This window comes from Staurois parvus, unplaced genomic scaffold, assembly GCF_062004578.1.
Source record: "Staurois parvus isolate SC_StPar_1 unplaced genomic scaffold, SC_StPar_1.0 ptg000138l, whole genome shotgun sequence".
NCBI lineage: Eukaryota > Metazoa > Chordata > Amphibia > Anura > Ranidae > Staurois > Staurois parvus.
Genome location: NW_028317934.1, coordinates 1,478,282 through 1,491,871, shown reverse-complemented (window position 1 = coordinate 1,491,871; position 13,590 = coordinate 1,478,282). Strand labels below are relative to the sequence as shown.

Genomic DNA, 13,590 nt, shown 5'->3' with positions numbered 1-13,590 from the left:
AAACTTTTTTCCCATTTTTGATAGAGTAAGGGAGGGTTAATACTCCGTCAATGTTTTCGTTTTTATCTGTGCCCCATTGGGAAGATTTTCTTTCACTTCCTGTTCCGGCACCAAAACAGGAAGTGAGAGGAAATCCCTCCAAAGTGAGCGAATCCCTGGGTGTCACCAGAACTTTAGAAGATTCCCCCTCTATTACTTTTTTGGGGACAATCCAAAAATTTGGGTTCTACTTTCACTTACGATAATGATAAACAGGACAAATAGAGAGGATGAATCTCCCTAATGGGGGCACAGACCGCAATTAAAATATTTACAGGGATTCTCACCCTCTGCACTCTATCCAAAACTTAACAAAAAAAAATCACAGCAAATTCTGTGCAGTTCCCACGCCGCATCAGAATCGCACTCTTCATGCAAACTGCTGCAGGAGTCCGTTAAAGCTTGGTTCACACCTATGCAGTTTGCTTTTGATCAGTTTCTGTAGTGCTTTTTAAGGTGCATTTTGCGTTATTGCACACGTGTTTCTTCACTGATGAGGTTGCACTGATAGACATGGATTGGCACTGATGGGACTGCACTAACGATCAGTGCCCTGATTATCAGTGTGAACGTCCCCTGTCGCAAGAAAGCCAGCTATCGGATTTTCTCTCCTCAGCGCTGTGACAGGACACAGCTGATCACATGTTAAAGAGCCAAAGTAATTAGCTCTTTACCCTGATCGGTGATGAGCTGTGTGACAAGGAGGATGTCATATGATATTCACCCGGAGGGACGAAAGGTCTGTTGGCCATCAATTCACTATTGGCCGGGCAGGAACCACTTAAAAAATGCATAAAAAACCCACTAATTGCTTTTCTGCAGCATCTCCGTTATAGTCTATTGAACCAAAAAAAAGCACCGTTTTGCAATACAAAAGTTCCTGATCTGTTCTAAAAACCCGGCAGCTAAAAAAAGAATAGATGTGAATGTGTCCCATAGGAAAGTATGTTAAATGGACTGTAGTGCATTTCTGCAAAAAGCGTATAGGTTTGAACCAGGCCTATAGACATCCCAAAAAGGTTTGCGGAGCACAGTGCGATTGGGTTGATCAGATTGCATGTGTGTGAACATCTATGCGATCCAATTCCAGTGCAAAAATAAAAAGTGTATGCACCTTCCCTGAGGCTGTGATGCGATTTGAGCCATACGAAATGAATGGCTTAAGTCTCGCTACAAAGAATTGCATTTGATTTGAACAGGAAGGCGATGCGATTACTATCCGAATTATATGTGGTGTCCCGGGGATCAATCAAGCATTGCTCAAGAATCCCCAAGCAACCTCTGAAGGTACCTTGGGCTACTATGGAACCCTGTTGAAAAAGGCAGCTTTAGACACTGCCAAACAGCTGTAAGAATGGCTGCCAGCTAGCGACATGTGATCTGCAGAATGATATGAGAGTCTTAGCAGTCTAGAGCTACATTTTAAATACATTTCTCTTGGTACCTTTATTGGTACCGCTGCCCCAACTAAGATTATATTGTCCATCAAAGGCAGTCTTATGAAACAGATTCACTCTACAAAATAAATCCAGGTAAAATCTTATTGGAAATGTTCCATGAGGGAAATATGTACGGTACAGGAGGTCATAAGGAAGGGACCCAAGGTTCGCTTCAGCAATTGAAATTTGTAACCGGTAAAACACAAACCTCGCTTCTAGAAGTCCAGGTCAAGCCCATCACCTCCTACCTTGCCTAACTCCACACTGTTCATTGACGCCATTTACCCTCTCAACAAATCAAAATATAAAATGGGATCTGGATGTTACAGACTGCTATAGAACAATATAGTCTGTGAAAATAGATCCATTATTAGATAAGCCTAGTTTTCATCAAGGCTAACTGCAGTTTAGATTAAATAATATATTACCCCAACATTTCATATTCCTGATATGTGCCTGTTGTACCATGTAATAGTGTAAAAAAGTATCCTGTTCTCTTTGCATTGCTTTCTTTCTGATATTTCTGCCAGTCCTCCTGCTTTCCTATTTCAAACTGACCACGCTAGGCATGAAAGCACATCCATCCTAGCATGGTCAGTTTTCTGGCTGTGCTGGGAGAACAGCCTGCCTGTCCTCCAATTGTCAGAGTTGTGCTGACACCCCCCTGCGCAGGCATTCACTGGAAAGGTCAGTGTACTTCAGTTTTTCTAAAATCATAAAACAAAACCGAGGGTGCACTGGCCTACTGCATTATCCTCAAACATATCTTTTGTTAGTAAAACGGCGGTAATTGATATAAGGAGATGCATCAAAGCTTGTCATAATAAAACAGCAACTTCCAGTCCAGGATACATCACATCACGGACCAACAGGCTAATGCTTTTTCGAGGACTTGCCTCATGAGCCAACATGACCGTGTTCTACATCCGCACTTAAATAATGACATTGCATGGCTATTGTCAGGTAGGGGTGCCTCCTGCACACCCTATGGGTAAGAGTTAACCCCCTCATTACCTATCCATCGTGATATAGTAAATACTGCTATATATGAACCAGCATAGACCATGTATTAAAGTGGAAGTAAAGTCCACTTTGTAAGTTGTACGTACAGGAAAGCCTGTAATAAGGCTGACCTGTACATACAGTAAATATCTTCTAAACTTGCACTGTTTAGGAGATATTCACACTGCATGCAGCTAATGATGTCAGGGATGGCACAGCATGCTAGACCTTCAGAGCTCCGTGCTGCGGCCGAGGGCTCCCGCGCATGTATGCAGTGCATACTAGTACATTATGACCTAAACCTGCAAGGGGGTCATTAGTTTGTTTGTTTTTCGGGCAGTTTACTACCACTTTGTTTTATCATCATAATAATAATGACACTGATACTAGTAATATTATTCATGGTAGAAAACTGTTGCAGATATTTAACACAAAATATGCTATCTGTACTCCAGTTAATCTCAGCTCTCTAAGCCTCTTACAGTGGGGATCGAAAGTTTGGGCTCCCCAGCTAAAAATTTGTATTATGTGCATAAAGAAGCCAAGGAAAGATGGAAAAATCTCCAAAAGGCATCAAATTACAGATTAGACATTCTTATAATATGTCAACAAAAGTTAGATTTTATTTCCATCATTTACACTTTCAAAATAACAGAAAACAAAAAAATGGCGTCTGCAAAAGTTTGGGCATCCTGCAGAGTTAATATCTTGTACTGCCCCCTTTGGCAAGTATCACAGCTTGTAAACGCTTTTTGTAGCCAGCCAAGAGTCTTTCAATTCTTGTTTGAGGTATCTTTGCCCATTCTTCCTTACAAAAGTCTTCCAGTTCTTTGAGATTTCTGGCCTGTCTGTCACGCACTGCTCTTTTAAGGTCTATCCATAGATTTTCAATTATGTTGAGGTCAGGAGATTGTGAAGGCCATGGCAAAACCTTCAGTTTACGCCTCTTGATGTAATCCCCCGTGGATTTCGAGGTGTGTTTAGGATCATTATCCATTTGTAGAAGCCATCCTCTCTTTAACTTCAGCTTTTTCACAGATGGCATCAAGTTACCATCCAAAATTTGCTGAAATTGTATTGAATCCATTTTTCCTTCTACTCGTGAGATGTTCCCTGTGCCACTGGCTGCAACACAACCCCAAAGCATGATTGATCCAACCCCATGCTTAACAGTTGGACAGAGGTTCTTTTCATTAAATTCTGTGCCCCTTCTTCTCCAAACGTACCTTTGCTCATTCCAGCCAAAAAGTTCAATTTTAACCTCATCAGTCCACAGAACTTGTTTCCAAAATGCATCAGACTTGTCTATATGTTCATTTGCAAAGTTCAAACGATGATTTTTGTGGTGAGGACGTAGAAGAGGTTTTCTTCTGATGACTCTTCCATGAAGACCATATTTGTACAAGTATCTCTTTATAGTGGAATGGTGTACCACAACTCCAGTGTCTGCCAGATCTTTCTGGAGGGATCGTGCAGTCAAACGTGGGTTTTGAATTGTTTTTCTCACAATCCTGCGAGCTGTTCTGTCTGATATTTTTCTTGGTCTTCCAGATCTTGCTTTAACTTCCACTGTTCCTGATGACTGCCATTTCTTAATTACATTCCAAACAGAGGATATTGACATCTGAAAACGCTTTGCTATCTTCTTATAGCCTTCTCCAGCTTTGTGAGCGTTAACTATTTTCAGTTTTCTAGACAACTGCTTAGAAGAACCCATGGTGCTGATTGTTGGGGCAAGGTCAGATGAGTCTGGGCATTTAAAACCTTTGAGATTGACATCACCTGGTCTTCCCAGACGATGATTGAGAACAATCCATGACACTGGCAGGTCTCAGCTTTGCAAAGGGGGCAGTGCATGCTATAAATTCTGCAGGGTGCCCAAACTTTTGCAGACGCCATTTTTTTGTTTTCTGTTATTTTGAAAGTGTAAATGATGGAAATAAAATCTAACTTTTGTTGACGTATTATAAGAATGTCTAATCTGTAATTTGATGCCTTTTGGAGATTTTTCCATCTTTCCTTGGCTTCTTTATGCACATTAATACAAATTTTTAGCTGGGGTGCCCAAATTTTCGATCCCCACTGTATGCTACTGAGAACAAAAAGATTTTGAAGTGTGACAATTTAATTCCTGGAATTGAATGAAAAAAAAAATTGCTTACCTATATACTAGCAGTTGTCACCTTCAGAGTAGTCCACTTGTGAAGCGACATCCTTTTTTAGATGACTGTGCCACTGCCAGAAACATTTCTGGAGTTCATCATCCTAAACTCTGTGCAGTATCTTTCTTGCTGGCATGCTGGATGTCCAAAATGTCATCAAATCTGTGTCCTTTTAAGGCATTTTTTAGTTTTGGAAACAGCCAAAAGTTTCATGGTGCTAAATCAGAGGAATAAGGTGGTTGGTCAAGTTTCAGAATGGATTTCTGGGCCAGGAGCTTGCGAACACTCCACGCATTATGTGCAGGAGCATTGTTGTGGTGGAGAGTCCACTTGTCAGGACAGACTTCTGGTCTTTTTCTTTTAACAAATTCCCATAACCTTTTAATTTTCGCCTTTTCGTCCATCTTTTGCATTTTTTGGCTGCCCACTTCTTGCGTCATCGTGGACATCTTTCTGCCCCTTCTTAAACCACCTTTGCCATTCAAAAACACTTGAATTCTTAATGGAATGTTCACCATAAGCCTGTTGTAAGAGAGCTAAAGTTGCACTCCCACTTTTGCCAATTTTCACAAAAATTTGATAGCAATCTAATGCTCTGAATTCCTGTCATTCATTTTCCACCAACAGCGCAACACACACATACACACACACACACACACACACACACACACATTATTTCTTATACTACTCTGTAGAGTCAACTGGTCTACAACCCAGGCAAGTGCCTGTTAGAACATGTCAGAACATGCTCGAGTATGAATGTCTGTGTGACTTACCACCACAGTGCTACACCACAGACATTCCACAAATTAAATTGTCATACCTTGTATGTAATCATTTATAAAAAAAATTGTATTTTTAATTTTTGTTAGTATACACACTGCTCCAAAAAATGAATGGAACACTTTTTAATCAGAGTATAGCATCAAGTCAATTAAACTCCTGGGATATTAATCTGGTCAGTTAAGTAGCAGAGGGGGTTGTTTATCAGTTTCAGCTGCATTGGTGTTAATCAAATTAACAACAGGTGCACTGGATGGGCAACAATGAGCAGACCCCCAAAACAGGAATGTTTTTACAGGTGGAGGCCACTGACATTTTTTTCCCCTACTCTTTTCTGACTAGCGTCAGAGTCACAACTGGTATCATGAGGTGATACCTGGACCTCAGTGAAATTTCTGGGATATTGATCTGGCCAGTTAAGTAGCAGAGTGGGTTGTTAATCACTTTCAGCTGCTTTGGTGTTAATTAAATTAACAACAGGTGCACTAGATGGGCAACAATGAGCAGACCCCCAAAACAGGAATGGTTTTAAAGGTGGAGGCCACTGCCATTTTTTTCCCTACTCACCTTTTCTGACTGTTTTCACTAGCTTTGCATTTGGCTAGGGTTAGTGTCACCACTGGCAGCATGAGGAGATACCTGGACCCTACAGAGGTTGCACAGGCAGTGCAAATCCTCCAGGATGGCACAGCATTGCCAGATGGTTTGCTGTGCCATTGCCAGATGGTTTGCTGTGTCTCCCAGCACAGTCTCAAGAGCATGAGTCTCAAGAGCATGGAGGAGATTCCAGGAGGCAGTTACTCTTGGAGAGCTGGACAGGGCCGTAGAAGGTCCTTAAGCCATCAGCAGGACCAATATCTGCTCCTTTGTGCAAGGAGCAACAGGATGAGTACTGCCAGAGCCCCACAAAATAACCTCCAGCAGGCCACTGGTGTGAATATCTCTGACCAAACAATCAGAAACATTCTTCATGAGAGTGGCCTGTGGGCCCAACGTCTTCTAGTGGGCTTTGTGCTCACTGCCTGGCACCATAGAGTTCGATTAGCATTTGCCATTGAACACCAGAATTAGCAGGTGCACCACTTGGCACCCTGTGTTTTTCACAGATGAGAGCAGGTTCACCCTGAGCACGTGTGACAGACATGAAAGGGTCTGGAGAAGCCATGGAGAATGTTATGCTGCCTGTAACATCATACCATTGAATAGCCCCCACACTCTCCTGACCTAAATCCACTAGAATACCTCTGGGACCACAAAGGTCGCACCAAAGACTGTCCAGGAGCTCAGTGATGCCCTGGTCCAGATCTGGGAGGAAATACCCCAGGACACCATCCGTCATCTCATTAACCACTTGCCTACCAGGCACTTATACCCCCTTATTTACCAGGCCAATTTTCAGCTTTCAGCGCTGCCGCACTTTGATTGACAATTGCGCGGTCATGCAACATTGTACCCATATGAAATTTTGATCATTTTTTTCTCACAAATAGAGCTTTCTTTTGGTGGTATTTAATCGCCACTGGGCGCTTTACTTTTTGCGCTATAAATAAAAAATTGCCAAAAATTTGAAGAAAAAAAAAAAAAGTTTCTTTGTTTCTATTATAAAATTTTTCAAACAGGTACTTTTTCTCCTTCGCTGATGTGCGTTGATGAGGCAGCACTGATGGGCACTGATAGGCGGCACTGATGGGCACTGATAGGCGGCACTGATGGGCACTGATAGGCAGCACTAAAGGGCACTGATAGGCAGTACTAATGAGGTGGCACGGATAGGCGGCACTGATAGACAGCACTAATGAGGTGTCACAGATAGGCGGCACTGATAGGTGACACTGATGATGGGTACTGATAGACGGCACTGACTGGCATCACTGCTGGGCACTGACTGGCGGTACTGACTGGCACAACCCCTGGGCACTGACTGGTGGCACTGACTGGCAGCACTGCTGGGCTGCACTAGTGGGTGGCACTGGTGGGCACAGGTGGGTGGGCACAGGTGGGTGGCACTGCTGGGCACAGGTAGGTGGCACTTCTGGGCACAGGTGTGTGAAATTGCAGAGTGGCACAGGTGGGTGCACTGCTGGGCACAGGTGGGTGCACTGCTGGGCACAGGTGGGCGGAGCTAGTGGGTGCACTGCAGGGCACAGGTGGGCGGAACTTGCGGGTGGCACTGCTGGGCACCGATCATCAGGGCACTGATCATCAGTGCCCTGATGATCGGTGCCGATCCCCGCTCTGACAACTGCCGGTTCTCGGCAATACTTTCCTCACGATCTGACAACTTGAGGAAAGTGCAGCCGAGAACCGGCACTTGCATTTCCCTCTGATCAGCGTGTCATTGGACACCGCTGATCAGGTGGTAAAAGGCCGCTGTGATTGGCCTTTTACCACATCACGTGATCAGCTGTGTCCACTCAGAACTGGCCGGCCGCAGTGCAGCCGTCATTCGGCTATCTGCGGTCGGCAACAAGTTAAGAGCATGCCCCAATGTTGTCAAGCATGCATACAAGCATGTGGGGGCCATACAAACTACTGAGTACCATTTTGAGTTGCTGCAATGAAATTTCAGCAAAATGGACTAGCCTGCTGCATTGTTTTTTCACTTTGATATTCGGGATGTCTTTAAATTCAGTCCTCTGTAGGTGGATAATTTTCATTTCCATCAAATGATGGGGCATCCTTACATCCCTAACACATTACCCAGTCCATATCAGTATAGATATCCAGCACAATATTTTTCCCCATTGAGATCTGAAGTGTTTAAAAAGTGTTCCTTTTTGTTGAGCAGTGTATATTTACACCAATGTTTTGCCTTTAATTTCTATTTTAAACTGAATAGGTTGTTTTACAAGGTGAGGGTTCACATATAGTTTAAGAAATTATTTCAGAACCAAGGACAGCGCTTCAGGCTAGTAATGTTATACTAGGTGTCCACTCTGTGGAGCTGGAATAATATACACTTCTGATCTGCAAGACAGAAAACTCTATTTGGGATGGTGATATAGTATTGAAGCAGCATGGTATATGCAGATGTGACAATGTTTATTGATTATATGTGTTTGTAATTTCTTTTTTTTTTCTCTCCTTTTGTAGGTGGTGGTCAAGCAGTCGGAACACTACTCGTAATTGGTCAGTATTTTTTTCAGCATTAGTAGTATGTCCTGCAGTGTATAGCTTCATGCATATGGGTGACTGCCTTCCACTGTCCAGTGTTGTTCGTCTCAATCAATCTCTATTGCATTTGCCTAGAGATGCTATTAACCCATGTGGTTGTTAACTTGACTATACTGGCAATGGAAAAAAAATCATTTATTTTCAAATGTATCTTTACTTTTTAAAACAAAGTACAGCATATAGGCCCTGTGAACCGCTTGCTTAGTTACCTTTAACATCCATAGGTTTGATTTAATCAAATAGGGTGTTCATTTTGTAAGGGAGTTTTCCCTTGGCTTAGTGAATCACTGATTGCTTCATCATCCAATTATGTGTAAGCAGAAATACTTTTTTTTTCCTTGCATGTGACTGGAATTTTTAGCAAAATAAATTTTCTCAACATTCCTTAACCGCTTCCATACCGGGCACTTTTACCCCTTTCCTGCCCAGGCCATTTTTCAGGTTTCAGCACTCTCACACTTTGACAATTGCGCAGTCATACAACATTGTACCCAAACTAAAATTTTATCATTTTCTTCACACAACTAGAGATTTCTTTTGGTTGTATTTAAGCAACACTGGGGTTTTTATTTTTCGCTAAATTAACAAAAAAAGAACGAAAATCTAGAAAAAAAACACATTTTTCTTTGTTTCTGTTATAAAAGTTTTCAAATAAATAATTGTTCTTCATAAATTTAGGCCAAGATGTATTCTGCTACATATGTTTGGTGAAAATAACCCAAATTAGGATGTATTATTTAGTTTGTAGGAAAGTTATAGAGTTCACAAACTATGGTAAATATCCGAATATTGATCAATCCTGAAGTACTGACGGCCAATCTAATTTCTTGAGGTCCAAGAATGTCAGAACAGTACAGATATCCCCCAAATTACCCCTTTTTGCAAAGTAGACAGTCCAACGTATTTCATAAGAGGCATGGCGAGTTTTTTGAAGTTGTAATTTTTTTGTCATAATTTTTCGGAAAATGAAAAAATAAAAAAAAATTATTTTCACTATTTTTTTTTTACATACTGTCACCAGTGCAGTACAGAGTCATCATATAACTTTTTTTGGAAGTAAAAAAATGTGCATTTATTATTTTTGTAAAAAGGAGCCAGTAAAGCATTGCACCAGTGATCAGTAGATCGCTGATGCCATGCAGGTCTGCTACTGAAATATATTTGCTTGCTGTACGGGATGTACAGGCAAGCAGATATACCAACAGGAAGCTTCAATTAACTACCACAGTGGTCCATGGCGCCGTGGTAGTTCATTGAAAACTACAAGATGACAGCCGCTAAAGCTGTCAGAACTTGTAGGCACTGATTCACAGAACATTGTGAATGAGTGACGCGGACATGTGGCAGAAACCTCTCCCCATACTATCTGTCAGAGGGAGGGGGAGGCGGCTGGGAACGACTGCGGCTATGGGAACATGTAACGTGTTCCACCCTGAAAATGGTGGAACATGTAACGTGTTCCACCCTGAAAATGGTGGAACATGTAACGTGTTCCACCCTGAAAAGGGGTGGAGCATGTAACGTGTTCCACCCTGAAAAGGGGTGGAACATGTAATATGTTCCAGCCTGAAAACGGGTGGAGCAAGTAACATGTTCCACCCTGAAAACGGGTGGAACATCTAACATGTTCCACCTGAAAATGGGTGGAACATGTAACATGTTCCCAAAGGTAAAATTATCCTTTAACAAAATGACTTTCAATTTGTAAAACTACTCAACACTGACTTTTTTTTTTTTTTTTTACATTTTTCAGAAAACTTCTCTAGTCCTACTAACAGTTCAGTAATTTTCTTAATATCCCCCCCCCCTTTATCTAGTGCTCCCTAGCACCCTAAATGCACTAAGCTAGGGTTCCCCAAATTTCTGCCACAAATCTGGCACACTGCAAGGTCTTATCCGGCCCACTGATGTAAGAGGGGACATTGATAGGGTCTCTGCTGGGAACTCTCACGTAAGGGGTAGTTCTAATGTAAGGTGGACGTGGATTGGGACTCTGATGTAAGGGGGGACTCTGATAGGCTCAAGTTTATTTGGATATTCTTTGCTTTGTTTTACTGAAGTTTTTTTCTGTTGTTCCAAATCATATCATGCTGATTATTAAAAAAAAAAAAAACTCCAGGTGAAACTTATTCACGTACATTTGATTTGTTCATTTATAAAACTACTTTTTTTCAGCTGGTGAAAATTTATAAAATTTACCATGTGGCCCTTGTACGGGAAAGTTTGGAGACACCTGCACTAGAGTAAACCATCATCTCTGTAGGTGCTTACATTCTTCCTCTGATAGCAGCATTGTCCACATCCCAGCCCATAAAAATCTAGCTCTGGGCTGCCTATGCCTGAGCATTAACCTCCCATAGATTTAAATAGAAAGTAACTATACTGCAGAAGCTTCTTTGAACCAAGTTTTTGCAGTCCCCGATGTAGACAACACAGGAAGCAGCAGCCAGTGGAGGAGGTAAGTAAGCAGCTGAAGGGAGTTGATACAGCTTAGTGGATTTTTAGACAATTACTGAGCTTGTCCTAATTGCTTTCACTGAGGAATGCATGATTAGGCATCTGGGGTGAACAAGCCCTTAAATTAAAAGGTAGCTCCACTTTCATGGGAAAAAAAATACTATAGCATATACAACTACAAAACAGACCATATTGTAATTTAATGTTGTTAAATATCACCTTTCGTTTTCAATCTGTTGCATTGTAATTTTCTGTACAATTTAATGCAATATGGCAACCTGGAGACATTCTGTACACAGCTGGAGTATGGAGTGTCTCTAGAAATGCAATTTCCTGCTTGTGTGATTGGCTGACTGATTTTCCCAGAAGTCTGAACTAAGATACAAGTCAGATTTTAGGCATCTTCGGCAACAAAAATGTAATCACTTCTAAAGGGATGCAGGCCCTGCAACTTTCCTCATTGGATCCTTGCAAGTGCATCAGCTGATCAGTAATAAAAGAACTCACTCCAATAGAGAATCTGTATCCAAAAGACATAGAAGAGCAAACGGCTATTCTTCCAGAAGAGAAACTGGTAGGAATCTGCAACAAAGTTATGTTAAATAAGTATCCCCGCAAAGTACATTGATCACCCAGAGGGGATTATTTTTTCTCAACAAAAGTGGAGTTACTCTTTAAACCTGTCATGATAATAAACCTGCTAAACTTGAAGCAAAAAAGTAGGCCCTTTAGGATTCTTGCTACTGCACCCAAAACCCTAAGTTGCTTTTTTATGGAAATCTCAACTGTGGTATATAAAGGCCTACATGTTCCCTGCAACTGGTAAATGAGCAACAGTGCCAAGTAGGAGGGCCAGAGCTCAGCTTTATGTAGTAAATCCTAGTTTGCATAACAGAGCACCTGGGTTTTGGGACTTCTGGAGCAACACATTTAAAACCTCCTTGCCAGTTTCGGATTGGCAGAGTGGTCATACATCTATTTTGGATTTGTGACCTCCAAGCAATAGTAAACAACATTTGAGGTTGCCACTGCTGCTTATAAGTTGACATATAAGTACATGGGCCAGGGACGACTTAGTGTTATTTGTCCGCATTAAAAAAAAAAAAATAATAATAATTATTATTTTTTACTTTCTGTTATAAGTCATATCCATTTAAAAATAAAATTTCTTCATAAATTTAGGCAAAAATTTATTCTGCTACATGTCTTTGGTAAAAAAAGAAAATGCCAATAGCATATACTGTATATTCGAATTTACGCATCCTTTACACTATACTGGTAAAGGTGATGATCACCGACTTATAGTGGGACTGATAGTGTGGTAGGCAATCTGACACTGCCTGGGAGGTACACTAACTGACACTGATATCGATAGTGACTCTGATACAGTGATCAAAGCTAATACTGGATGCTGTCACTCTACTAATGACACTGGCTGGGAAGGGGTTAAAATCAGATGGGTAATCAAAGGGTTAGCTGTGTGCCTAACAAGTGTAATATGTTCTGCTTTCACTAGCAGATCAGCCAGATCGCTGATCTGTGTACAGAGCTCTGTGTGTTTGTCAACACAAGACCTGCTGACAAAATCCCGCTGTAGCCAGTGACAGGGCGGATCAGCGGGGCACGTGCATGCACACCTCTAATCCGGAACAGGTTGGATGACATACATGTATATGATCCAGCCTGATCTTGCCATGCGGCCACAGTAAAACAGGTTAAAACAACCCTTATTGACCTCTATAGTTACTGGCACTGTGAAGAAGTTAATTTTTAATATTCACAGCAGAAGCACTAAAGTCATTCTCTCAGCAACTCCACTCATTCTGTACCCCCTCCCTCCACCTTCATAGCCCCTTCTTTATTTTTAAATTAATGATTGGAAGGCAGCTGAATCCCTGTTAGGAAGCCGGCATGATGGGTTGAGCTGTCTTAGTAAATTTCAGTGCTTCTCCTGTTAACTCTGAGGATGAATTGTTTCACTATGCCTACGGCTATAAGGATCAGTGAGGGCTTGTTTTGTAGATCATGTACTACTTATTAGGAAAATGTAAACACTTAAGTGTCTGTAGACTGGCCACCAGTATACTTCTAAAAATGGTACTGTCAATGACCCTGGTGGGAATCCCACTCAGGATGGCAACCACTGAGAACATGTATGGAACACACAGATCAAGAATATGGATATGGGTTTTTCAACCCTCAACAAACTTCTAATTTCCAGCCATATAGGAATATTGTCACATTGCAGATCAATACTTCTTGAGTGATTCCACTACTGTCTGCATCATTAGAGGATAAAATAAGGTGGTGGAACGGAGTGCATATGAAAATGTGGTTAGCACACTGTTCTCAAGGGCAATTCCACGCTTCAGATATGTCTAAACATTACATAAATATGCCTAGCCTATCCAATAAGGCGTATGAAAAATACTTAACATATATTTGCATGAATAAGTTATTTATTTCTCCATCATTTACTAATGTTGCAGTCAATTTGCTCTCCTAACACTCGTAACATATCCATTTGGTGCCAG

The 13,590-nt window shown here is 41.5% G+C and overlaps 1 protein-coding gene across 2 annotated transcripts in view; it reads left to right on the top strand.

Annotated features, from left to right (window-relative positions):
* Nucleotides 1–13,590, top strand: part of ELP4 (elongator acetyltransferase complex subunit 4) — a 371,616-nt gene that overhangs the window by 1,241 nt on the left and 356,785 nt on the right. For both annotated transcript variants that reach the window (XM_089673478.1, XM_089673477.1), the window contains exon 2: nt 8,519–8,554. In XM_089673478.1, coding sequence (XP_089529604.1) covers nt 8,519–8,554 — 36 coding nt within the window. The remainder of the gene's footprint in view (nt 1–8,518; nt 8,555–13,590) is intronic.